At 40.0% G+C, this 26,094-nt stretch overlaps 1 protein-coding gene across 7 annotated transcripts in view; it reads left to right on the forward strand.

Annotated features, from left to right (window-relative positions):
• The window catches only part of ELAVL4 (ELAV like RNA binding protein 4), an 80,803-nt gene that overhangs the window by 19,290 nt on the left and 35,419 nt on the right, over positions 1–26,094 (forward strand). For 4 of the 7 annotated variants that reach the window (XM_015635930.3, XM_019007626.2, XM_033516459.1 and 1 more), the window contains exon 2: positions 19,245–19,485. In XM_015635930.3, the coding sequence (XP_015491416.1) occupies positions 19,245–19,485 (241 nt within the window). Of the gene's footprint in view, positions 1–39; positions 296–792; positions 1,078–1,265; positions 1,464–19,244; positions 19,486–26,094 lie in introns of those variants that run through there. The other 3 variants (XM_015635931.3, XM_015635928.1, XM_015635932.2) reach the window with 3 other exon arrangements.

The following is a 26,094-nucleotide window of genomic DNA, read 5'->3' on the forward strand; positions in this document are numbered from 1 at the left end:
CCGCCCGCCGCCGGCGCCGCCGCCCTCCCGCCGCAGCACCACACTGAGACAACGAGATAATATACTTAGCTATTATTATTATTTATTCTTATTATTATTATTGCTGCCGCTATTATTATTATTATTATCGATAATAATTTCTCGCTGCACAAACGTCTAGCAGTGTGCTTTGTGGATCTTCAAAAAAAAAAGAAAAAATAATAATAATAAAATAATTCCCTGAAACCTTAGCAAAACCGTTAGAAGAGTTGAAGCCTTTCAAGACACCCAATATTTGCCATTAAGAATGGTTATGGTAGGTATTAGTAGATTTAAAATCTGATCGTAGCGGGTTTATATAGAGGTAGATATAGAAGCTAACATACAGATTTTCCCCGAATCTGCATCATTCTCAGTCTGTGTTTTCCCATTAATTTAGTTTTCTGCTACTGATCTGTTTGTACATGATCTCTCCCTTTCCCCCCCATCCCTTTCTCTTTCCCCTCTCTCTCGCTCTCTCTCTTTCATATTTAATGTCTGCGTATCCTTTAATAAAGGATGTACTTTGTCATTTTAAGGTAATTGCGATTTCTCTCAGAATAAAGAGAAAAGCTCATTTCTAATGCAAAGCTGGTATGTGGCTAACTGAAATGCAAAAGGAAGAAGAGGCTTTTTTTTTTTTTAAGGGTGGGGGAGAGTTAATTTCCACATTGACATTTTGGAGATACAAATGCAGAGCAAAATCCTTGGGGGGGGGGGGAGTGTTTAAAAAAAAAAAAAAGCCTCGAGATTGGTAATTTTCTTTTTGGTGGACTGCGCAATAGGTATGGTAATTTTAAAAGAGGGTGATTTATATGAGCTTCAGTAAATGCTGCATATTGTATTTCAAAGAGTTTCCTGTCGTGACCTCATAAAAAGAGGAGGAGGCTTGTATGTGTTGCAGTGCCTAGTATATGTCGATTTTGTTGCATCGTTGGGCAGCAGCGCTGTAAGAAGGAATGTCAGCTTTTACATAACGCTCTTTTTGCTTTTGACTCTGTGAGGGGCTGTAAGGGTCCATCTTTGTGATCACAGATGGAGTGGAATGGCTTGAAAATGGTAAGTGAACGGGGAGAGCCTGCTCGTGGGGTTTTGTCTCGTTTCTCGTGTGCCTCGCGAATTTCTTTTGTTCAGGGCGGCGGATCGTGAGTCATAAAATAAAATTAGAGAGCCTTGTTTATTTTTTTTTTTTCGGTGGGATATGTCTGCCTGTGTGTGTGCATATGTATCTGTACATCCATTTACCGTCTCTAGCTGCGATGGCACTCCACAGCGTTTCCATTGAACGTTGCGTTTCAGTTGAGCGCGGATGGTCTCTGCTGACAGTCACGGTGTCATGGTACCGCGTGTGCCTGGCGGAGCGGGCGGCCGATGATGCCTTTTAATCTCCGTTCCTATTACACCAGCCTTAAATACAAACCTAATAATCGCCTCTAAAAATCCAGGTATCGCGTTTCCCATGGAGCCGGTGCTGTCGAGGATGGATGGGTGGATGGATGGGTGGATGGATGGGTGGATGGATGGATGGAAGCAAGGGTGTGTTTTTTTTGTGTCGGGGTGGGGGCTGGGGTTTGGGGGGGTGGGGAGGGAGCCGTGTTGTTTTGTGCTTTTTTAAATGCCGGGAGAAGTCAAAGCCATTTATGTGAAAAATAGTATTTCTATTTTTAGCCCGTATTCTCCTGGCGGAGGAGCCCGGACGTGCTCATCTCGTCCCCTCTTTTGTGCTTTTCCTTACAGATTGTGCAAAATGGCATGATCAGACACACAACTGCGGGCACCGGGGCTGCGCCGAGCGGGGCGACCCGGGTGGGGGCTGGGGCCGCCCGCACAATACCCGGCCCTCCTGCCAGCCCCGGGATGGGGGGGCGCCGGGGACCCCCCTTCCCCCTAATTTAACGTTTTGCAGACTTTTGCCGCGGATATTTATTATAACCGGGGAAACAAAGCGACGGTCTTTTCCCATTCTTACAGGATTGTCTTTGTCTAGCTGCTTGTTTTGATGGGTGTAAAACAAATAAGATTAGACTGAGCAGCCGAACTGAAAGCGATAGCTGGGAGGAAAAGCCAATGAAAGGTTGCCGGGGAAACGAGCATAGGGGAAGCTGAGTGGGGGAGCAGGTGGCAATCATGTGGGAATACTGCAAACAGTGTAAAAAAAAAATCTAAAAAAAAAAAAAAAAAGCAGGGGCTACCTCGATTATCTCTGCTGTTCTTTGTGGCAGTCACAACTTTAATTATTCTTTATAAATAGGTGTTAATTACATTTCTGGCTCAGGCTTACAGTGATTTCTAGAAATCTGGTTTTAAGCATCTGTTCTTTCTCCTTTGCAAAAGAGGGTTATCTTTTTTCTTTTTTTTTTTCTTCCCCCTCCCTGCTGTGAAATTGTACGTGCAAAAAATTGCAAGGAATCCTGTGAGGCAGTAAAAAAAAAAATGTAAATTATATTGAATGAAGTTGACAGAGGTATAATAGTGAACTCCCACAGCTGATAGCTTCTGCAAATCATTTCTTAGAATTTTCCAGCAAATGTCCCTATGAGAACAGTAGGTAGAATGAATTTACCCTAAGCAGTGATTTTGTGTTAAGTGATATTGGTATTTTTACTAAATCAGATGGTTATATGGCAGAATAATCAGTTCAGTGGAGTTCACCATATTTTAGGGTTTAGGGATGGAGCAAAATTTACAAAAATACTGAAATTATTCTTCTCTTCGTCTCCGGCCCCACCTTTAGCCACAGTCTATTCTATATCTGCCGGAGCAATGTTCACTTCCAGTGTCGGGCTCCTTGTGGCAACTCTACTTTTTAAACCACTGCTGAATATTTTGTTAATTGTGATGGTCTCTTAATTGTAGTGGCAAACAATATTGGGAAATAGCTGGTGGTGCTAGAAGTGTTAAAAAAGCGTAGTAGACTGGTAAGTGATAGACAGTAGCGTAGAAGATATAAAGATATGGTTGCCCAGAAAATGCTCATTTATCACACATCAGGAGGCATAAGAAGCAAAGCAAGACTATAGAACACGCCTTTCTTTCTGTCTTTGGATTTGCAGATATTTTTACTTTATTCCTTTCTCTGGTGCAGGGTTACTTTGAATGCAAATTCAAGCAGGAATGGTAGTGCTTAGTTGAAGAAGCAAGGAATAAAAAAAAAATTAAATACCCTTTTAATTGGCTTTGTTTTAAGTATTGCTTCTACTGCAGTCCTTTCTGTGAAAAAGTGATTGAATGACCCTCTGAAAACTGCACTGCTTTACAATGTAGAGGGGGAGAAAAAAATCTTGAGGGGGTGTGTGCATGTGTAAAATTCCGTATTTTACAGTCTGTGCATGTGCAGAGATGCATTCTGACATGCATTGTAGTTTGTACGTGAGAGTAAAATAATTTTTCTTCTATCCAAAACAGAGAATACTGTGTTCTAAATCTGTTAACTTAGTCATGACAATAAATAAGGGTGCCTTTTATTATACACAGCTGCATTGTTTGTTTTAAGAGTCATCAGCTAGTAGTTACATTTTCATTTTCTGTTCAGTTTCGTGTTTCTACAAAGATTTAAAAATAATGTAATCCTTGTTTTATGGTGCACGTGTTCCTGCCCTGATCTTCCTCTTTCCTTTGTTTTAAGATTATATTAATGAATACAGCCTGCATGTACATAGTGACATTTTCTTTCTGCATGTAAAAGATTGCATTGTAAATCTTCCTATAGAAAAATAGCTATTAAGTTTGTGAAATAGAATTAAGATTGCTAGTAATACTAAAAGAAAACGTATAACCTCTTTCTGTTGAGACAAAAAAAAATACAGAAAATGTAGTTGTCCTTAGACATGACACTTATTTTTTAAAAAAAAACTGTTGTCATGGTGTACTAGTGAGAAAGGAGGAAATGTTACAATTGGATATTGATGCAATGTGAATACCAGCCATCAGTTTAAAATCCTGTCCCCGCGTACTCCGCTAATCAAGTCCCCATGTTAGATACAGGGATGCCTTTCCACTGGTGACTGGCTTGGTTGCCGCCTTTGCTTTCGTCCTCTTTATTAATTTTACCTTTTTGAGCTCTCTCAAAGTGAGCCTGAGCTGTTGTGACAAAGGATGGTTACAATGAGCTGGAAGGGGTATACTTAAAAATCCCATTTGAATGGGTTTGAAATAGTCTTCATCATCTTTATTTGGTCCTGTTAAATATTGTGACTCTATTGAAAGAAAATCTAGTTGCATTATTCTTACATATATTTAATGGATTAGTTTTTTTTTAATAATGTCTTCTAAGTTACAGGGAATTTTTTTTTCTCTTCAGCCTTCCTACTTGGTATGCTGGGAGTGTACTAAATAAATGCAGGTTATTTTCTGTGAGTAATTGTCATACTGTTGGTACATAACCTAGAGCCACTCTACACTCTGAGGTTTTTCAAAAGAAATAAGATATGATTGTGTCCCATATTCTGGCAGGGGAATTTGGTGTCTTCTTTGGGAACTTGGACTTTGAAAATAATTTCAGCAAGCAGCCCAGGCAAGAAATGGACAGTGGCAGAGAATATTATGGTGAGAGGGAGAGAGATGCAGATAACTTGACAAATCCACTTGTCTGTTTTGGCAATCTGTGTCCTCTGGACACCTCATTTACATGCCTGGACACATTAAAATGTACATTTGTTTGTCTGTGGGACAGCTAACTGGATACACTCCGATGCACTGGCAAATACTGCAATGCAGTATTTTTTCAATGTCATTGAGGTTTTGGGGGAGAAGTGGGCACAAACAGTTTTCTTGCAAGTGAGGTGATGTTAAAAAGCATGGTATGTATGTAAGGGATGGGCCAGATTTTTCAAAATTTGCTAATCTGTGATGGAAAGTCACCCCTCCCCCTTGCACTCCTCTCCTTCTCTTGCTCTTTTCCTTTCTGTGTAGGGTGGAGGAAGAGATGGGTATGTGTGTATTTTTGTGTGTGTGCTTGTGCATGTGTATCTTCCCTTCCCATTTGAATGGATGTTAAGGAAAGCGCTGGGATTTGGGTGAGGAGGGGAATGGAACACTTCCCTATCATTTCTGTACATGTCCAGTTACCAGCAGCATAGGACTTGGAGTAACTTTGAAAGAAGGCACATTTTTAATTTTCTAAGGAACTTGGTGAAGAGGAGGGCAGTGTTGCAATTCAACAAGTACGATAGTTTTAGTCCTAATAAAACATGTTTAAGGGGTACCTGTACCTCACCTCAGCCTTTGGGTACATTTAACCCAAATGTAAAGGGAGCATACTGGAGAAATAGATAGTTAGAGACTGATTGCTTTTTCCCTCAAATGATCAGTCTTCACTTTTTTAAATACTAGAATATTTTAGGTACAGGGGACTTTTGTAGGTCACTAGCTTTACAGCAAGAAGAAGGAATGGGGGGAGAAAAGGTCCCAATGTGTCAGAGGCAGTAATTGTATAAAATTAGCCATCTAGAAAAGGCAGGAAAGGCTTGGAGGAAAGGAGGAGGCACTAATATGTGAAACAGCACTGTGCTAGTCGGGGAGATAATGAGTGATAAATTTGAACTGGTGCAGTGGTGTGATGCCCATTAATTTCTCAGAACCTTGACTTTGCAGGTTTGTTACTCTGTTGTTCACACCTTTAATTATAACTAGTTTTGGATGATAGCTTGGGGCACTGAAGATGAGACCTTTTGTTTGTTGTTTACTCATTTAAATATTTAGAGTTTGCGATAGCATTGGAACATCAGTGTTAGAAATTAAATACTCTCAGATGAGAATGTAGTTAATTCTTGGAACTGCCTAACATTGTCTTACTTATAGCATTTGCATTGCTTGCATGAATTCATTAAGAATTAGCTCAGCAATGTTGAGTTGAGCTTTATTTTCTGTAGTGAAAATCTGTGTTCCCTAATGGAGCTCCTGATGCATTATTGCTTCTTTAGAGCCCCAAAAAGTAGGGAGGAAGTGGAGAGCCTGTCTTACCTATTGTTCTACCCTTGACAGTGTCTTACATGAGGACTTTCACCTCAATGGCTAAGAAAATCTGTACAAGTCAGGAAATGCTGACAACCAGTTAGGAGTCATTAATTAAATGGGGAGAAAAGACAGAATATTAAGAAAAAAATAATTAATTAAAACAAGAGATAGCTAAACCTTTGTGTGTCCTCTCTGGAAATGAGATGTAGTTGCACAGTAAGATACAAGCCTGGCTTTGACAATATTTAGAGGCATGATGTATATAAAATGCTGTACTATGCCTTCGTTGCTAAGGCACGCGCGATTGCGTCAGCAGTGCTGTTGTGATGGGAAATTATTTGTCCTTGAATTCTGGGGGGAAAATAAGCTTTCATTTATTTTATTCTTTTAAAATTAAACTTTGCTAATTGCTTTAAAACTCCGTATACGTTACTGCTGGTAGCTTTCCCAGTCTGGAGAAGTGCGCCAGCGTTTCTCGGAGTCAGGGCGGTGGCATTTGGTGGCTTCGGAGCATTCGGAAGCCTTGGAGGTGAAGGCGGCGCGATAATGTGTGTTTGTTTCAAAGCAGACACCAGTGACTATGGGAGGTGGCTCTCGCTTGCAGTGCTTCGAGAAGGTTCCACACGTAACGCGTCTGTGCCCACGTAAGTGATGTTGGCGTTGGCAGAGGGCAGCAATGCCACTGGAGCCTTTCCAGTCGCGCGAGTCCTTCGGATCCAGCCGCTCCGCCACGCGCCCGGCGGCGCTCACCGAGCCGTGGAAGGAAACCCAAACCGCTTCCCTGGGTTTTTTGCTTCCTGAGGGGCGGTTGGTGAGAAGGTCCCACCTGATCTCCATGTAGAGGCCCCATAAGGTTGCTGCTGGAGCAGGTAACTGTGCCCCAGTCCTACCTGTTGGCCTGGAATTGCATGCACTCTCCTTTGGAGAGGCTGAGTGGTTGCTTGAGCACTTCCAAGTATTTTCTCCCAGGCTGAGTGCTGTTGAAAAGCCTTTGTAGGGACATGAGGGATGAAGGACACGTGTCCTTGCTTTTCTTTCCTTCTAAGAGTCTCTCATGGTTGCCTTCTGGAAAACTAGCAAAGACAGCAATTTACTCACAATTTATAATTAAAGGTAAAACTGCCTCCTCTTGTAATGTTATGTCTAATTGCCTAGCAAGGACATGGAATTTCAGATCCTGACTCTGCTCCTGCTGGTCAGGACAGTTGCCAGAAGTCCATGTTTCCCTACTGCTCTTAACAGCAAAACTGATATTTGTGAGTTTGAGAATTATTATTGCTAGACTGAACTTCATTGGAAGATTTGACATTGGGGTGTTTTTTCTTTTGGATTAATTAAGATTCTTGATGTCTATGAAGTGCTTGGTGTGTGTGGAAGTCAACGTGGTTCTAGCAGTTCGGGTTAAAGACAGTCATAAAAATCTATTTGTGCAAAATACTAAAAAACCTTTTTTTATGGGTTGAATGCTAATCTCGAAGGGAGGCCAGGCCTTTTTTTCAGTCCCCTTCAGCTGATATGTAGACACCCATAGTCAGCAGCAGTTTAATGTTAGATAATATGAAATTCATGACTCAACGGCATGAAATAACCTATATTTAAGTCACTACACTGTGGTGGATGTTAACGCACTCTGCTTTGGGGATCAGAGGTATTTGGGGGGGTATTTGGCTTTTCTGCCTGCTTAAAGGGTTTATAAAGGTGACTGTTAATTGTAGTACTTGTATTAATCTTCTGTTGGTCCTTCTTGATCTTTGAATGGTGGTCAGTGACTTTTTGCTTTACTATGTGCAGAAGATCTTGTGGGCAGAGATGTTATTTCTGTAAAGCAGAAGGCATAGTCACGACTCCGTAGAAGTAATAATGTATGTAAATAAATGCTTCTTAAATAAAAATAGTTCTAATATATCTTTGTTCCAAATGAAGTTACTGGCAGTAGATGAGTAGGGGGAAGTTGATTTTTAGCAGAAAGCATGAATGCTGGAAATTCTTCCTAATATGCCTGTGCCAGCTATACTGTGACAATGTTGCTGTCGATTCCCTTCCTGTGAGAGCAGCTGTTCAGGGAATTAAACTCTTTGCTTGATGCAGAGGGTCCTGTCTCTTATACACATCTAGAGGGAATTAAACTCTTTGCTTGATGCAGAGGGTCCTGAAAAATTCAGTGTGCAGCTACGGTGGTGGCTGTGGCCATTTTTAGTGTGGCCGTTGATAGGAACTAACTCCGTGATCCAGCACAGTAGCATATTGTTCTTTAGACTAACTGGGCCAGGACAAAATTATCATCCTGTATTTCGTGTGCTCTGTGAGAGATTCCGGAGAGCACTTCACAATTTGACATTGTGTTTGATAATTTATAGAGCACAGTTTATATTTAACTGTAGACACACTAATCCAGGGAAAAAGAGTAGTATATTTTTAGAATCCTTTTTTTATTGTCTGTGCTTGTCATCACCCAACTACTGAAAGAAGTGCTCACAAATGTAAATCCTCGGATAGAAAATGAGTTTAATTTCCATCGTTAATCTTTGCTAAGTGCAAAAGTGAATATTATTTGTGATGTTTTGTGGTGATCAAGGAGCTTTGCAGCTGTACGTAGCCGATGCGGCTGCTGGAGGAGCCACGTTCTCCCCCAGCATTTCAGCACCAGGCTGGACCAGGTCACTTGGGCTGAGTATCTCCATGGCCAGAGTGCTTAGGTGATGTGGTGGTTTTTATAATGCCAGTGTCACTTTGGTCACCAGCTTGTTTGAGGTGAAATGGATGGAAGTGGATCCAGCTCCAGGCTTCAAGTACCTGCCTGTGGCTGCTGCGTGTTGTTAGGAAAGCACAGCCAATAGAGGACAGTAATTTGGTTGGTTTGACCACTTTAATACTCGAGCATTAGTTCATATGTGTTTAGGCTCTTAGGATGTTTCTCCCTGCTGATCTCTAATAGTGGCTGTTGTATTTCCAGTTGCTTCTTGACATCTAAGTGAAATGTCATTTATGGGGCTTGGGAGTCAGGGCAGCTGGGGTGGTCTGGGCTCCCCCCTGTCCCCAGGCACCTGAACTGGGACTGAGCTTGGCAGGACTCCTGTTGGGTGCTTGAGCAGAATTGTGTTACAACCCTGGGATTATTATCCATAAGGTCTGCTCACCTTTTTAAGAGGAATTTTGGTACATTTTTAATTCCTTGCTGTTCAGGCTATGTTTGTTAATTTACATTTATTAAGAAAGGTGTTTGGGTTGGCCTGTGACATGCTTCTCTCCTGTAGTACAGAGATTAATAGTTGATCTAGGATAGAACATAAGGATCTGTTAGCCTGTCCTGTGGCAGATATGTACTTGATATTTTGTCCTTTATTGATAAATAATATATTCCTAATCTATAATAATGTGTCTTTGTGCTTAGCATAGATGCTGTCATGCATAAGATTTTTTGATTTAAGCATTACTGAGATATTTATCCCATGCAGTACTTTAAAACTTACTCATTTAAGCCATTTTGTAGGTAGTTTTGTGAGGCCATCAGCGTAAACAGCTGCCTCTGCTTACTCAAAAGTGATTTCTGATTATTTTCCTCCCAGGAGCTTCTCTAGTTTACAGTTTCTATTATCAGCTCACTATCTTTATGATGGTGATGGCATGTTATTTTCAGTAATTCATTGTAACTTTTTCTACCATAGGTATGTTACAGAAGTAAGAATGCTTCTGTTTTATGAGAAGGTTGTTTCCATAAGCAATGTTAATGTGGTACAGAGCTGTAGACTAACAGATGAATTGTGGAAAAAATGTAAACTTCTTTCTTTATTACTAATCCAGTTAAGTTTTAAGAGAAATACTGATAGCTTGCAGCAGGCAAACATTTCTAATGGTGGAGATAAGAGTTAGCTGAACATCATAGTTTCTATTTTTGGGGTCTGTCTCGCTTAGACCTGCAAGCTGCAGTATCCATAGAGATGCTGTTGCCAGCAGTTGAGATGTACACATGTTGATTAGTGTTTCCTAATTGCATTTAGCAGTGTGTCTTCATTAAGGTCCTGTTGAGGACAGAGCCTTAAAACATCCTGGTTGGGGCGTGTGTTTTGCTAAGCCATCCATTCCTGCCTAATATAAACCCGTCTTTGCATGAAAAATATATGGGCAACATTTTCAGAAGAGCTTATGGCTTAGGAGCTGAAATCCTATTGCAGTGAACTTTAATGAATATTAAATCGCTGAAGGGCTTCTAAAAATTGTAGCTTTTTGTTTCTAGAACTTCAGTAGAAATAACAGCAGTGGGGGGTTGGATGTTCCTAGGCTTCACGGAGAGCCCGCGCTATTCTTGCTTTGCTTTGCCTTCTGGTAAGTAGATGTTTTTAGGTTTCTGTATGGCTCGTAACACAGGTTTCACTGTCTAAACTCCAGGGTTGCAAATTATTCTAGATTATTTTCTTAAAGAGAAAAAAAACCATAAAGTGGAATTGTGACAGGTCTACAGCAGCTGAAGACTTGCAGCTGTCTGCTTCTTACATGAACACGTACGTCCCCGTGGGAATCTGTGCGTCAGTACACAGTGCTACATACATATTCTCAAGGCAGTAATAGAATTTAGTTACAGATTAGCAATATATAACTCAGTAATAGTCAGTAAACCAAACAAGTGAGTAGTGATTAGGAAACAAAATTGAGCTAAAAATAAAATTCAGAAAGTAACCAGAAATATAAAAATACTCTCTCCAATTTCCTTTGCTTTCATTTCAGTGTATTTTTAGGCTGCATGTCCTTTAGACTGAGAATCTGTCTTAAATGTTGATCTTTACCATGCTCTTATTGTCTAACATGTAGGCTTTTGAGACCCTTTTCAGTCTTTTAGAGTTTTCCTCATGTATTTAATGTTTTTGATGGTCTATCTGGTTTTCTATCACCCTGTTAACAGATTTCAACTATGATTTCTGTTCTTTTTTTCAAGAGGGATAATGCAGTCACTGGGAGACCTCTTGCCTTTGTGGTATCTAATAAATTGCGGCCCATGGAGAAAGAGGATAGTTTAATCAAGTTTTGGCCTGGAGTGTCACTCAGAGAAAGACCTCTTTTTGCTGAGGGTTTTTTTTTTTGACTCCTTTAGCCTTCATATGCATCTTGAGAGAATAAGTAGTAGCCTTAGTGAAAAGACAGGAGGGAATAAGAAGCAATCTGGAATGATGAAATTACTGAAATGAAGCCCTTGTAAAATTTTAGGCACAGGGTTGCCTGGTATGAATTTGGCAGAAGTAGAAGTGTGACTGAAGAAGAAATAGATGTTCCTTCAGAACTGAAAGCCTGACCGTGTTGTCTTTATTTCAGTTCAAAAATAGTGCAGACCTTTGAGCAGAGGCGGCGGGTGACCCCCAGAGATGTGGGTGGGCAGGAGCCACTGATGGCCGTGTCCCAGGACCGAAGTAGGACACCTTCCTGCCACCAGCCTCTGCTGCAGGCTGTGGTCTGTGGGATAGAAGTGGTTGTAAGGGTTTTTAACCTGAGCCGGTTGGATAACCCACCTAAACAGACAGGATACATCTGTTTTCCTCTCTCGGTGTTTTTGGTGATGGCTTTCTCCTAAGCTGTGTTCCAGAGTGGTGTTTGAATGCTGTGAAATCAAGGCCGTGTTTTCCCATCTCTTCATGTATGAATTGCGTTTAATGGTAGAAGTTATCACAAATTTTGGTGAAACCATTCTTAATGAAGTAGGGGATAACTGGCTGGCATTCCAGAATTCAGTTGGCCTTAATAAAAAGGACAACCCTCATCCAGGGACAGAAGGAAATCTCTGTGCCCATCACCTATTACACCACTTTCTTCCTCACCATTTCTAAGCGTGGTTGCTGTGGATAAGATACTGGAATATAGAAGAAGAATAGAGCCAAACACCACTGAGATTTCCACTAGGCATAGTTTCTTGATAATCTTTGCAAGAGAAAAGAACAAGCTGGAAATAGTTGAAAGTAAAGCTCAGTAGAAGTTCATAAAGAATCTCACATTTTGTGAGTTAAGGTAATACACAACACAGAACTATAACTATATTCTTCTTCTGGGCAAATATTGTTGTCCTTACAAAATGTGCCACGCTTCCCAGAAACTGCTGTGCATGGAGTGCTTGTCTGTGCACCTGCTCCCCAGTCCTGCATGTTTCCTCTGAGCTTTGCAGAGTGCTGAGCTGTATGAATGATAATTGTAGTTCTCCTCCTCCAATTTCTTACCCCCAGAGTACTTGCAGGAAGAGTAAGAGATTATGCGAAGTGTGCGATATGGTGCCTTTGTTCCTATCTTTAGTGTAGTTATTGGATGTGAGGTTCCAAGAGTGTTTTCCCCTACTGCTCAACTACTAGCTATTGATGTTGAAGTAGTTGTCACTTATTTTGGTGTCTTTTTCCCCCCCTACTCATTCTCTTTTGAACTTAAAATCAAATGCAAAACTGTAGAGTTCATACTTTGTGGGAACAGAGCACATTTATCTGAAACTCCAAAAAAACTGCAGTTTGGTGCACCATTATTACACTGGTTTTCTTTTTCATTAGGTTGTTAGGAATTGTGCCTTAGCAGTGGGCCAGGTTTGAGGGTAGGGTGGTGCATTACGGGGTTGCCACAGCTTTCTGTGTAACTTCAGCAGTTTGCCTAGCTACTTTCATCTGGTCTGAGTTTTTTTAATTTCACTTCTGTGAAATGTGGAATAAAAAAAAATAACAGGTTTTGCCTTTCTGCTTTTTGTCACTGTGTTGGTAGAGCAGCAAGTCCCTGCCTTACTGCCCATTTGTACAGCACAACTTGGTGCTGCCATGGGTTATGTCCTTCACACAGTGCTGTGATAACAAGTAATATTGCCAATAAACTTTGCATTCATTTCACTGCAGAATATTTTGGTTTAGCATATTCATGCAAAAGCCTATAATGGTCTGGCTCAAGATAAATTTAGCTGCTAAAGAAAATATTTTTTTTTCCTTTATTTGAGCCAAGGTTTGCATCTTAAAATGGATGCACTTGTTGTCTTCTCCATTTGGATCATTTGTGAGCTCTGAACAATTATTGTGGCACCCATAAACGTGGATTTGCTGAAAATGTTTGAATGCCATTTCAACCTGAGTGCAGCACACTCTGAAAGCAAGACGGCCATATCTGTGCCATAAGAGCCAGAGATTGCTGGTTTTCTGAGACTTTGAACTATGTCTGTATTTAAAATATTAAATATGACTTCTACTCCAAGGAGGGTAAGGATGTAGCAGCATGTAGAAGTGCATATGAGTGGGGAACATGTCAAAATATCGAGGGTTAGATAATGATTTGTTTCTGGGGTATTGGATTTGCCTCCAGGCAGATTAGACTAAAAAGCTTCATTTTCCTCCTTTATTTCATGTTCATGATGTATTTGTTAGGTAAATGATAGTAAAGTCTAGTGTGCAATATATAAGGCATAATAAAAATGTAATTGACAGTGAAATTTGACAGTTGTTACAGTTAAGAACCTGTACTGAGCTGCACACAGAGCATCACTTGCCACGCCTGATGTCACTTTAGACAGCAGTCCACGTGTGGTTCAGGTGCACCTGCTTCTTGCTCTGGCTGCAGTCGTGGTTTTGAACCAAGGAACACTTAAAATCACTTTGTTCTTTTCCTTTAACGCTCCTGTGGGAAGGTGGCATGATGTATCCTGAACGTTTTGTGATCCAGTGCCTCATTCTGCAAGAATGTGCTAAATGCCGGTGGAGAGAGAAGCAGTGGGTGCATTTTAAACTGGGGTGGGGTTCCTGGGCTGGAGCAGGGCTGAGGGACCTGGATGTGTTTGTGTGTTCTGCTCTGTGCCCATGGACCAGCGTCCTGGCTTTGGCACGGCTCTGCATGGCTCAGCAGATGGCAAGGCTGTGGATGGACTGGGCAGGCAGCTCCTGGAAGTGGGGCTTTTCTCACCTGCAGAAAAGTTCTAAGGGAACAGACTTGTACTGTGCTGACTTCCATTCAAAAGAGCAGATACACAGGGAGTTAAAGCCTGTTTCTCATTGTATGAGGGAAACCTTTGTGAATCTACATTTATTTTCTTAGAGAGGTTTTGTTTGTTTCTTCTTTTGTCATCGTTTTTCACGGGATGGCTGTGGGACCTCTGCCATGGCACCATTTGTTTTCACTTGTAAAAGCAAACAACTTGCAATGCTAATTAAAGAGCTTTTTTTGATAAAGTAAGAGCTTTGCATTATTTATCTAAACTCTTTTTTATGGGAGAATGTTCTGAGTTTGTTCATTAATGAACACTTAGAAATAATATAAAATTAGACCTCATTAATTCTTCATGAGGTGTAATTTGCCATGATCATTTTTCTTGGCATTTAGGTGCTGTGAACAGTTCATTATTCATAGCTAACTTTTTTGACTTCTGAGTCTTCAAAATAGATATGTCTGCATGAATTTTCTGGGGTTTAAAATTTTTTTCAGATTTTGATTTTAGGAAGTGATTGTTTGTTGTATGTTTAAAAACACTTCTCTTTAGCGCCTATAAATGACTTATTTTTAATTGTGTCTTTTTTATACATAGAAAATCAGTTTCTGTTTATTGTGGAACATGGTCAGTGGCATATACATAATTCAGGTACCAAGAATGGGTGCTGATTATTTGCTGAATGCAAGCTACTTTCAGTGTACATATGTGACAGCCTCAGTTCAACATGTAGACCTTCTTTTAGACTGCTGATAGCAAATTTTGTAATATAAAAAAATTATATTTACATTTATTGAGCCATTGGCTATTGCTTATGCATGCAATAGGGAGATAAGGCTGTCTTAGTCTGTGGGTAGTTTTCCAAATGATTCATTAACTGTGCTTTGTAATGGTAGATGGATGTCACACATTTACTGTAATAAATGAAGATTAGTGTCAGTTACTCCAGCTTGTAATAGTTTATAATTGTAATAGTTGTGTTTATACATACAGGTATTTTTTGCATTATTGTTGGAGCTAATATTTTAGCAGGAATAAGTTGAAATTAATTGCATTAATTGAAAAAAACAATGAAGATATGATGGAAGTATTTCTGAAACATCAGTAATGTAAGAATTTCTCTAATGGGTATTTGTGGCAGATACTCTGTGGGAGTGGTTTATACCAAGCCTTTTGGTAAAGCACTGTTTTGCAAAACACTGGCAAAGCTTATGTTGTCTTCCCCAAAGCATTTATTTGTGAAATCTGTCAAACTAAAATACCTTGTACTTTGCTGATACATTACCATAGTGAGAAAAGTAGTACACCAGGAAACCATCGTTTTTAAAAGCAGCAGTCTGATGAAATGCATGCACAATTTGAAACATGTAACTTAGAAAATCAGTGAAATTCTTTCAGAGATAGTATTTGTCAGTGTTAAAATATTCAGGTTATTGGTGGCTAAATGATCAAAGGTCTATTAGCAATAAATGCAGTTTATTCTTCTCCAAAGATGCTATTACTATATATATAGAGTATCATATTGCAGTATTGGGAGTTTGGCAAGTTATTGCCCCCAAAAAATAAAATGCCTCTTTATACCAGTCGCATGTGAATGTCATCACACATGACATTTGCACTGTAATATTTCAGGACCGGTAGTAACTGCCTAAATTGGGTCAGAAAAGGTCTACCAAAAGATGTTGCTCAGAGCACAGATATTGCTAGTTTTACGTGCTTATGGAGGTTTAAGAATACGTTCAGGGATAACAGTATGTTTTGTTTTTAAAAAATGAACATTGAGGCTAAGTCACTCTTGAATTTTCAACATTTGTTTTGCCTGTATCCAGATAAGCACTTCATGAGTTAGGCAGACTTAGAGCCTTCTTTGATATTTTGGTAGAATTTAATTGCAGCCCAGTACTTTCCTGTATTTAAAAAAGTTATTACCCGTAATTAAAACATAGTAAGTTAACTGTGTGCCCTGGAAACTGGAGTATTGATTTTTAAAATGTTCACATTGTCATACAGGTATTAAATTAAAAATTTAAATCTTAGTGTTGTGGATAGAGAAAAAAGCATACAGCAACTGTCATGTTGAAATCTATTTGAATAAATAATCTTCCTCTTATGTAATGTGCTGACTGATGTGGAATCAACAGCTACTTAATATTAAAAACAGTGCTTGACGATAAACATCCCAGAGCATGCACACTGAACTCTGCCTGGGGTTTGAGGTTCAGGCATGCTGGGGACAGGAGCCAGGGCTTACCTTGTTGTTAGCCCTACCACTGTCAGTCTTTACTCATGTAAAGTAAAGTACTCAGGAGTATGCACACCTAAAGCAAGAGTTAGTCCTTTGTGCCTGTGAGAACTTCGAAGGCAAGCTCTGCTACAGAACTGCTTTTGCACAGAAATCACTCTGTAAATGGAGACTTAAAATCATGCAGTTAAAAAAAAATCTGAAATCCTTTATCAGAAATGCCTTTAATAATTCTTCAACATTTCTCTTTATCCATTATCTCTTTTTTAATATGTATATAGCAAATGGATTTTCAGTAACCTATGACTTGGCAATAAATGAAGGGCAGATAAGTGCCTTGGTTTTCCTTTCTACTATTAAAAAAATCAAGACAACCTAATTGGAGTTGAGAGTAACTAGGAAGAAAACCTGGCACCTGGTGCAAAATTAGTTTATGCCAAGATACTTTGAAGTATATGAGGAAATGTACTTGTTCGGGAACAGATTTTTACCGAGCAGCTTACTCTTAATGTTCCGACTGTTTTAAATGTCTTGGATTGAATTCTGTTCCTTTGCTTGGTGGGGAAGGTATGGATGCTGCAAATTTAAGTAAAAAGCATTTGCAAAATGCCTAAGTAGGACACCAAGCAGTTTGGAATTTTGTTTTCTTTCACAGATTTTAAAAGATCCAGGGTTATTGTCTACTGCGGGGAACTATAGATAGCTTTTGAGTCTGTTGCTAAGAATAGATGATGTACCTTCCTCGGTGTGTTGTGCAGAAGTCCTGCTTCTGCTGAAACTGAAACCAGTGGTCTGGTATTCCTGCCAGCTCCAGAGGGGCAGGATCAGTCCCTAAAACTGCACCTTATTTTGTGGGGTTTCATGTTGGGAAGAATATGGTCCAGCGATGTAAAGGCACACGGGAAGCTGCCATTAACCGTGTCAGCTGCTTCACTCATCCTCTGACTGCGCGGTAGCGTCGAAACTGGGATTTTTTCCCCCAGTTTGAACCGAGTGGATGCGGATGCAGCCCGTAGGAGCAGGCTGTGCTGAGCTGGAGCGCGGCCGCCTTGGGGTGCGAACCCCGGCCCCGCAGCAGCTGCTGGCGGAGCTCAGAGCCCGCGTCTGCCGTGGGGTCGCGGAGGTGCGGAGATCAAAGGATGATCTTCCAGCTGGAATCCCGAGCTAAACAGATTTAGCAGCGTCTGAAGCGTTTAAGTAGTACGTGTGAGTAAATACATGGATGGAACGAAGGAAGTATGGCCGATGCCGGGTAGAAGGGGGAATCTCGAAGGAAGAGTGTGTGGGGCTGGCACAGCTTGGCCAAGGATGCCAGCAGTACTTGGTGCCACGTGGCTGGTAAAATTGGCAGGGGGATTCTGGTTTGGATATGCCCATGTCTTTCAAGAAGTGACTATTTTTGTGCAGTTTATTTTCAAAATGATTCTGCTGTGTGGTTTTAAGGCATTTCTGTTAAGCACAATGTGGCAAGGCTTCTTTTTATTTAAAAGCTGTTAAACCAAGTAGCTATTCCTGGGCTTGATAATAAAAATAATGGTAATTCAAAACTTATTTCCATTGATAAAAAAGAGGGTTATATCCTAAATGAGGCATTAAACTAACGCTGAAGCATTTCAATTAAAAAAAAAGACATGACCAGAATATAACCTATTTAAACTCTGAGCCACCCTCTTGCAGTTAATTTTAGAATAGACACCCTCTTTTTGGGGGGGGGTGTGTGTGTGTGTCCCTATCCTCCTGAATTACAGGCCTAATTTGTCACAATATGTACCTCCCTGGATTTCAAAAAGAAAGCAAATTAAGCCTTTAGTAATTATAATAATTACAGGATCGGAAGAATACCAGGTTCAGAGTGTGGTGCCTTAGCCCTCTTTTCTCCCATGTTTGTCACTGTCCCTGGGCAGTGGAATCTCCTGCCTGGGGCAGCAGTTTGCATCAGTGACCCTCTGGTGGAGGGAGGCTGAGCCCATCCAAGAGATGATCTTCGATTCCAGTGAAGCTGCACATCACAAATTTCACAGCAGACAGCAAAAGCCACCATTTACACGGCTTTAATTTATCCTGATTTGAGACTAAGATGATGCCCTTCCTTTGGCATTACTGGTGACAGCGAAGATGGGGCTAGAAGCCACGGTAGAGGCAAATTATACAGAAAAAGCTTGAAGTACCCAGGTTTTTCTGCTTCCTTTGTGTGTGCAGTTTTGGGATGAAAACTTGTGTTCTGCAGATAAACATGCAGGCAGCTTTGCTCACGTGATGGATGGCACTGGTGACAATGGGGCTACTGTCCTGCAACACACTTTGCTAAGCTGGATTGTTATTTGTTGTTTTTTGGAAAGGTCTATTTGAGTCTCCTCTGTGAAAACTGGAGTTTTGTGTTTCAAGATAGATGTGCTTGTTATACTTCCAGCCTTCACCTGTGCCTGATAAGCCTTTCTTTGATTAAACCTTTTTGATTCTAGTAAATATCTGAAGACCTTTGTATCTGTGAAGATTGCAAATCCAGGGCTTTATTATTTAAAGAGGTGTCAGTTCATTAGTGAAAAATATAGGTGGAGAATATAGGTCATCACTGGAACCAGTAAATGGTATGTCTTGGGACACAGAGTTTATTAATTGAAGGCAAGCTGAGTGACGACACTGTGCAGATTGACTGTGCCTGGTTAATGTTGTTGTCATTGCACTCTGTGATACAGTTATTAAATAGGTAAAATATTTTACCTTTTCATATAGAGCCATACACTTACTTCATCTGATTTAATGGAACTATAATTTTAATTATGATTATTACCTTAAATTATAATTAAATTTATGTGGTTTAAATTTACATTTGTGAAAATGGCTGCGTGATGAAAGCAGAAATCAGCTTCGCATTAACAAAAAAAGAAGGTTTTTTAACTGCATCTTAGTATATGCTCACAGCCAAAGACGAGCATGACCTACTTTGCAACAATAACAGAGGAATCAAGCCGGGTTTTTTTGTTGAAGTATCTAAATTGGCCATGAATGCTACCTACTCATTCGTTTGTGAGTATCTTTAAAAATAGCTATTGTATCTATGAAACTTAAGGGTGGTTTTTTTTCCCCCTTTCTCTTATTTTGCTACAGATAATTAGCACCATGGAGCCTCAGGTGTCGAATGGCCCTACTTCCAATACAACCAATGGACCCTCCAGCAACAGTAGAAACTGCCCTTCCCCCATGCAGACAGGGGCTGCTACAGATGACAGCAAAACCAACCTCATAGTCAACTATTTACCCCAGAACATGACCCAGGAGGAGTTCAGGAGTCTCTTCGGGAGCATTGGTGAAATCGAATCCTGCAAGCTCGTGAGAGACAAAATCACAGGTAAGTGCTTCGTGTCACGGACTTTGCCTGCGTTAGGGTCAGCTCATGCCTGGGGTCAGCAGAACCTTGGTGCTTGTACTGCAAGTGCTAACACAGGGAACGCAGCAGATGCAGTGCTAAACTTCAGGGGCAAGCCTTTTGTTTTCAGTGCTGCACACTGGATCTAGAACTGTTGAGAAGCCCCTTGTCTGTCTCTGATCCTCTGCACATCTGGGGGACAAGTCTGAACATTGCCAGTCTGGATGTGTGTTACACACTGTGCAACAGAGCTTAGCCAGTGGCCTTTGCTTTCCTGTTCATTCTCATTTTATTGAACATGGGCTTGTCTGAATGGCTTGGGCCAGCTGACAGTTCCTAATTCTGACTGCCATTTGAGCTTTACCAGACCCTCATTAGATTTCTGCCTGTTTAAGAACACTGTAAGGTGAGGTGGGGCTGCATGTCCATCACAGCTTATTGACCATGGTGCTCTGAGTCAGAGAAGGAATAAAAGCCTCCCATGGCAGATGCTGCCTCAACAAGAAATGTCTGCACTGTCACTAGAGGAGGTGTGGATGGGTGCAGATGCACCTGGCCTAATCCACATCCTTTCTGCCGCAGCCAGGAATTCACTGGTGCACAAGATGGGATGAACAATCAGCTTTTATAGCTTGCTTTATAGGTTAGTTTTATAGGTTGTGTGTCTACTCACACCGTAGGTGGGAGCAGCTGAAATTTCACTGCTGTTCAGTGCATCACCAGGGCTGTTATGTTTAGCACAGAGAGCAGCAGCCTTGGGAGGGAAAGGGTTCCAGAAAAGGCGTCAGCTCCCCTCAGAGGCTCTCCTGGCAACTTGGGTGTGTGCTCTGTGGGAAGAGGCACCATGGGAAGATGAGGAATTAAAATGCAAACCTTCGTACCTGTTTCTGTAACATCCTGGCAGCCATTGTATTGACAGCATTAGGATGATCTGCTTAGTGCTTTTCAACATGCAATGCTTCTTTTTTATTTACTTCCTGACACACAGCAATGCTCTGGTTGAACACAAGGCACATAACAAATGGCAGTAGCTGCAGGGCAGCTTGAGTCCTCACAAGTGTAGTCCAGCAGAGCTTTCTTTAGCACGTTGACCATGATGTATCTATTGCAATAAATCTGATTTGGCTGCAGCTTCGGGTGTTCTAAAAAGAAGATTGAAAAATGGAATTGACTTTTTATTTATTTTATTTTTTTTACAGAGCTTTGTTTTTCTTCTATTCTGAAAATGATCTGAAAAATTTAACTGCAGGTTAGTTCAGCTATTTCAGGCAGAAATTAAACCCTCATCTGCAGAAATCTAGGGTACCTAGCTTGAATTTTGATCTGGTGTTTCATGAGCTTTTACTTCTTACACTATCTCTCAAATTCATAATGTTCTTACAATATATTTTCAAGACTTTAGATACTTGGTGTTGTTTTCATAGGGAATGGGTTGTCTCTGGACAGAGAGCCATTACTTCATCAGCTAGGAACAGTATTCTTTTTGTTTCATTCCATCTCCAGGCTTTGTATTTCTGTTTGAAGATGTGAGAAATTTGCTATATGATCTTCTGACATATTCTCTGGTAGTTTTTTTGCCTATGCTTTTTCTTTCCATACGAAGTCCATAAATCTTTGATCACTAAAACACTTTAAAGGAACCATTCCTTAAAAAAAACTTACACAGATGCCCTGAGGATATCACCCCTACATGTTGTTTTAAGTGGTGATACAAGTACAAAAAAGCCAAATTAAAAAAAAAAAATAGTTCTCCAAATTATCTGTGCTGGTTTTGCAAACAGAATTTCATCTGCCAAGGTTTTCAGGCCTGTTATCAAGGCATTGTGCATCATAACTGAATTTGAGGATGCATGCTCATTCCTCATATTGAATTCAGAGTCAGTAAATCAAATGCAGCCCTTTGCCAGAAGCAGTTCATGTTTTTAAGGTTCTTAGAACATGGAGAGTAACAAAATGGAAATGCACTGAGGTCATATCCAGCTCATCATGGATCATGGTGTAAGTGTGTTCTTCTTTAGGCCCCTGGATTGGTTTTTTTTGGGAGGGGAGGGGTGGAGGTATGCCAATAGGCTGCTGGAGGAGTGACTGGCTTTTCAGGGGTTCTTTGCTTTCTCCTTATTAAAAATCAATAGAAGTATTTTTTCTGACAGTGAAAGCTCTATGGCAAAAAACCCCAGTGAAATTCTTAAGCTATTGCTGAAGCAGTGAAGATGTGAAACAGTTTAGATTTTTTTCTGCCTTTGGATTTTTCATTGTTTGTTGAAAATTTTGTGGCTTTAATAAATCTAAGCTAAGCATGCTCTGTTTCGTTATGCCTTCAAACAAATGTACTGTTTTTTCTATTAGAAGTCTGGTTTGTCTTTATATATTGTAAGTTTGCTTCCTTCTTGCTGGGCTGAATTATCAGGCAAATCAAAAAAATTCAGAATAAAAAGCTGTAGAGAGCTTGCTTCAAGAAAAATGGAAAAGGTCATAAACCAAATAATGATTAAACAGTTATCCTGGCAACACCATAGTAGAAAACCTCAAATGTATTTCTGAAGCTAGCTAGCATTGAATTGGCTCATGTAAAAGATTCTATTTCCCCTGTCAAGGAGATGCAAAGGTTTTTTTGGTTTTTTTTTGAATAATGTTGAGTCTTCTGAAATGTTTTTTTCAAGGAGGTAAAAGGTGTTACAGAAAGTCTGTTAAAACATACTGGATCTCTCTAATGAAACTCATGACCTGAACTCTATTATTAATTTTAAATTTGGTTAAACAATGTATGACAGGAATAGTCATCTGCTCCGAATCTTTTTGCAGTCTTAGAACAGTAGTAGGAGTTTTTAATAAAATTGGTTTGTGAAGTTGCCCCCTCGCTTTGGAAAGGCACATGTTAAAACAAGCATATTCCTTTACTAAAAAACTATGCTAATTTGGTAGTACACCACACTGAGTTGAATAGGAATGACAGCTTCTAAGACAGCCTTTAATTTGGTATTCAAAACCCAAAATCGTAAACTTGGGTTTTGTTTGGTAGCTGCTCAGAACAGGCAGGATATACAGTAGCATTTTTTAAAGATGCTAATGACTTGAGAGAGGAGATGGAAGTCAGGCATACATTTTAATTGTGGGGGAGGGGTTGCAATAGCAAAAATGGTTTGGGATTTTTTTTTTCACTGCAGAGATTTTAAGGGAATGAGACAAGGAAAAACAGACTGAAGATAGTTGCCTTCATTTGGCAGGGGTGTTTAATAAAGGCAGAACTTGTGGTTGTAAAGTGTGCTTATTAAATTCTTCATTTACACTACCTAATTAATTCTAGCATTTTAAATTAACAGTGAAACTGGTCCCTGCTGTACCGTTTCATAGCTACAGCATATTTCGTCCAACAACCCAGTTGTTCAGGTTTAATCAGCTGCGCTCAAAAAATGAGAAGGAACTTGGGTTAAAAAAAAACCAGCTAAGTGGCATAAACATTTTAGAGCAGCATTAGATGAGGGAAGGTGACTTCAGGGAGGAAACCTTTGGCTTCAGATGGATGTGAGTGAGGCTCAGCACTAACCAGAGATGCTAAGCTAGAGAGTGTTGCAGATGCTCTTTATTTCTTATTTTGTCTGAAGAAAACCAGTTGCAAATATCTTCATCGCCAGAGGGAGAGGGCTTGAATTCATGAGAATTCTCAGAGAAGAAATACTGAACTTGTTTTGTCCTGTGTTTGCAAACAAAAGATCCAGTCAATGTAGTGTCCGTCAGACACTGTAAGTGCTTCTGGCCCACTGAGTTGTCCTTGTTGACATAGTTTGTGTGTGGGAGAAGGGGATGTTTGTTATTAATTTTTTAATTCATTTGGTAGCTTTTAAGATTCCTTTTTTTGTTTCTCTGTAACTTACCCAGGAGCTTACACCTTTGAATCTTCAGATGATTTGTATCCAAAAATCTTTGGCTTGCAAATCTTTCTTACCTTCAAATGTTCCAGGAACACTGTAAAGCAGAATATTTATTGATACAAGAGTTCTGTGCATCCCTTAAGTCATGGCAGGGTTTGCCTAATTCTGCTGTGTGGTACAGTTTGATGTTCTTTGTATGTATAATCAGGAACTTAGTTGTTCCTCTGCCCAGAATGTAACTCTGTTGGTTTTGGGTTGTTTTTTTGATTGTTCCTTTTTGAATTTACAATTTTTTTAAGATTATGTACAAAGACCAAAGTCTTTCACTTTAGTTTCAGTATTTTATATTTATGAACTGCAGTTCAGAAATAATCACGACATTGTAAATATAGTTTAAATATCAATGAGTATAAAGGAGAAAAGAAATACTGACTGCTTTACCTGTAGTCTTCTCTAGAAGTTGTGGATTGTTCACTCCTTGGATGTTCAAGCATAGAATCCAAGAACCAAAACCTAGTAAAAATGTCAGAATCAGAAATCATGCAGCATTATGAGAGTACAGGAGGGTATTTTGCACATGAGAAGTGTGTGGTGCTCATTCATTTGTGGAATCCAGTAAATTGTTAACCTGGGAAGGCTGTTCTGCTCCTTCAGCCCAGAAGTTTGTCCACACTGAGTTGATACCATGTTCCCTCTAGAAAAAAAAAATTCCAACTTTTTTGTAAAATGAGAAGCCCATACTGAAAAGGTGCTGCTGTAAAAAGCAAAGATCTAGATTTTATTTAACCAAGTCTGTTCAGCAAGTGATGGGGAACTAGTGTGTTTCTATCTAGACCATGCTGTTCAGAGCTGCGTGTTTGCAGTTTGCTGAAATTTGGAGCTTAATTAAGTAGCCTTAATTTCAGCATCTGGATTTGGTGACTGTATGAAAGCAAGGGATGAAGAAGGTCCCTATCCTCAGGAGCAGAAGCCATTAATTGCACACTGGTGATGCCCAGGGAGGCAGGAGAGAGGGCAGGCAGGAATGGACATGTTCTCCAGGAGGGAAGCAATGGCAGATGTGCAGTAGGAGGAAAACCCCCCCTAAGCTTTCCCTGGTAAGCAGACATCACCGAGTATCAGCCCAGTGTTTGCAGCAGGCAGCAGCCAAGTTTTGTCTTTTAATTGGAGGTTTTGAGGCATGATAAGAGTAGATAACCAGGAGGTCCCAGTGGGTCCATCTGGGTTGGAGTCAAAGGAGGACTCTAGGATCTCATCATAATGTAAGGACACAAGGGAAAAATGGGACTAATGGCTAAATTTAATTATAGGGAACAGGCTTTTGGTAATGCAATTCATGACAATAGGTAACTATTGCATGGGGTTATGTGTGCAGGTGAAACACTTAAGCTGGAAATTGCAGACAGATTAGTAAAATAGTGCTGCTTTTTCAAGGGGAGAAAAGATTTCTTTTTTTAAGGGAAATAGTTCACAGCTATTCATGCTTAGAAGTTGTAGATAGAACATGTATTCACTGAAAAATTCACATACAAAGGCTGGAAATGTTTCATCTGTCTTTTCTTTAAAAGTTTTTTAAAGTGGTGGCCAAAAGTGTCCTGTGGGTAGAAAAAAAAAGATCCATATGCAGATAAATATAGCTTACAGTGAAACCTAGCATTAGGGTACCTGATCTGAGTGAAAGTCTAATCTGAGCATAAACTACTTCTGCATTTGATGTCCAGTTCATTTGATTGTGCTTTAGAATTGCCTTCCATTTTGAAATACTATTGGTTCCAGCAGTTTTCCCCACTTAAAATACATTAAACAGATAGGATTATAGAATGCAGGGATTATGTTAGATAAGACTTATAAACTCTTTAGGAAGTATGTAAACACTCATGCCTCATGGCATAAGCCCACCTAATAACAGGGTTTAGGAGAGAAATACCTTGTAGAGGTAGTTTATTCCCTTGTTGACTTGGAAGGGGTTTTTAGTAATTCTCTGTAGAGCAGTGGTAACTAGTCACTGATCTCTGATCATTTATTTGGCACAGATCCTGTTGCCTTGGACTGAGTGTTAGCAGCGATTTCATTGCTCTGGTAGAAGAGGAGAATTAATAAAAGGAGGGGGAAAAAAAAGCCTTCATACTGTGGTGTTCACCATAAATTGTATATATATTTCTGGCATTTGGCTTGATTGCATTTAAAGGCTATACTTAATAGTGCCCCTTAAATTGACTGTGTAGGGAATCTCTGTAAGAAGCAGTGGAATTCTTGCATTTGACTTCCTTGAAAGCAAAAGACTTCGTATTTGCTGAAATAGGGAAAATATTTATGCAGTGGAGTACACAGCTAGAGTTCTTTTGTCTGAAAAAATAATACCAAATTAAGTGAATTGCCTTAGGTTTTTCAGGAAGTGACTGTACATTGGCCTCACTGTATTTATTAGGTAAAGGAGATTTGTGTGGAAGTTACTTCTTTGTGTTGAATGCATAGACAAATGCAGTGAGGAAAGAGTGGTTAGAGCAGTGTAAGTGCAGCTGAAAGTCAAGTGCCCAGAGAAGCAGAAGTCTAAGATAATGTAGTTTGGAACTGAAAAGAAAAAATTATTTTTGCTAATGAGATGGGATACAGACTATGCTTTATTTTTTCATTTTATGCTGAGAATGAAATATTAAAAGATATGGAAAACCAGACATGTTTCAGAGTCTTTTAAATTTGAAATCTAGAATTATTTTTAAAG

This window comes from Parus major, chromosome 8, assembly GCF_001522545.3.
Source record: "Parus major isolate Abel chromosome 8, Parus_major1.1, whole genome shotgun sequence".
Taxonomy (NCBI): domain Eukaryota; kingdom Metazoa; phylum Chordata; class Aves; order Passeriformes; family Paridae; genus Parus; species Parus major.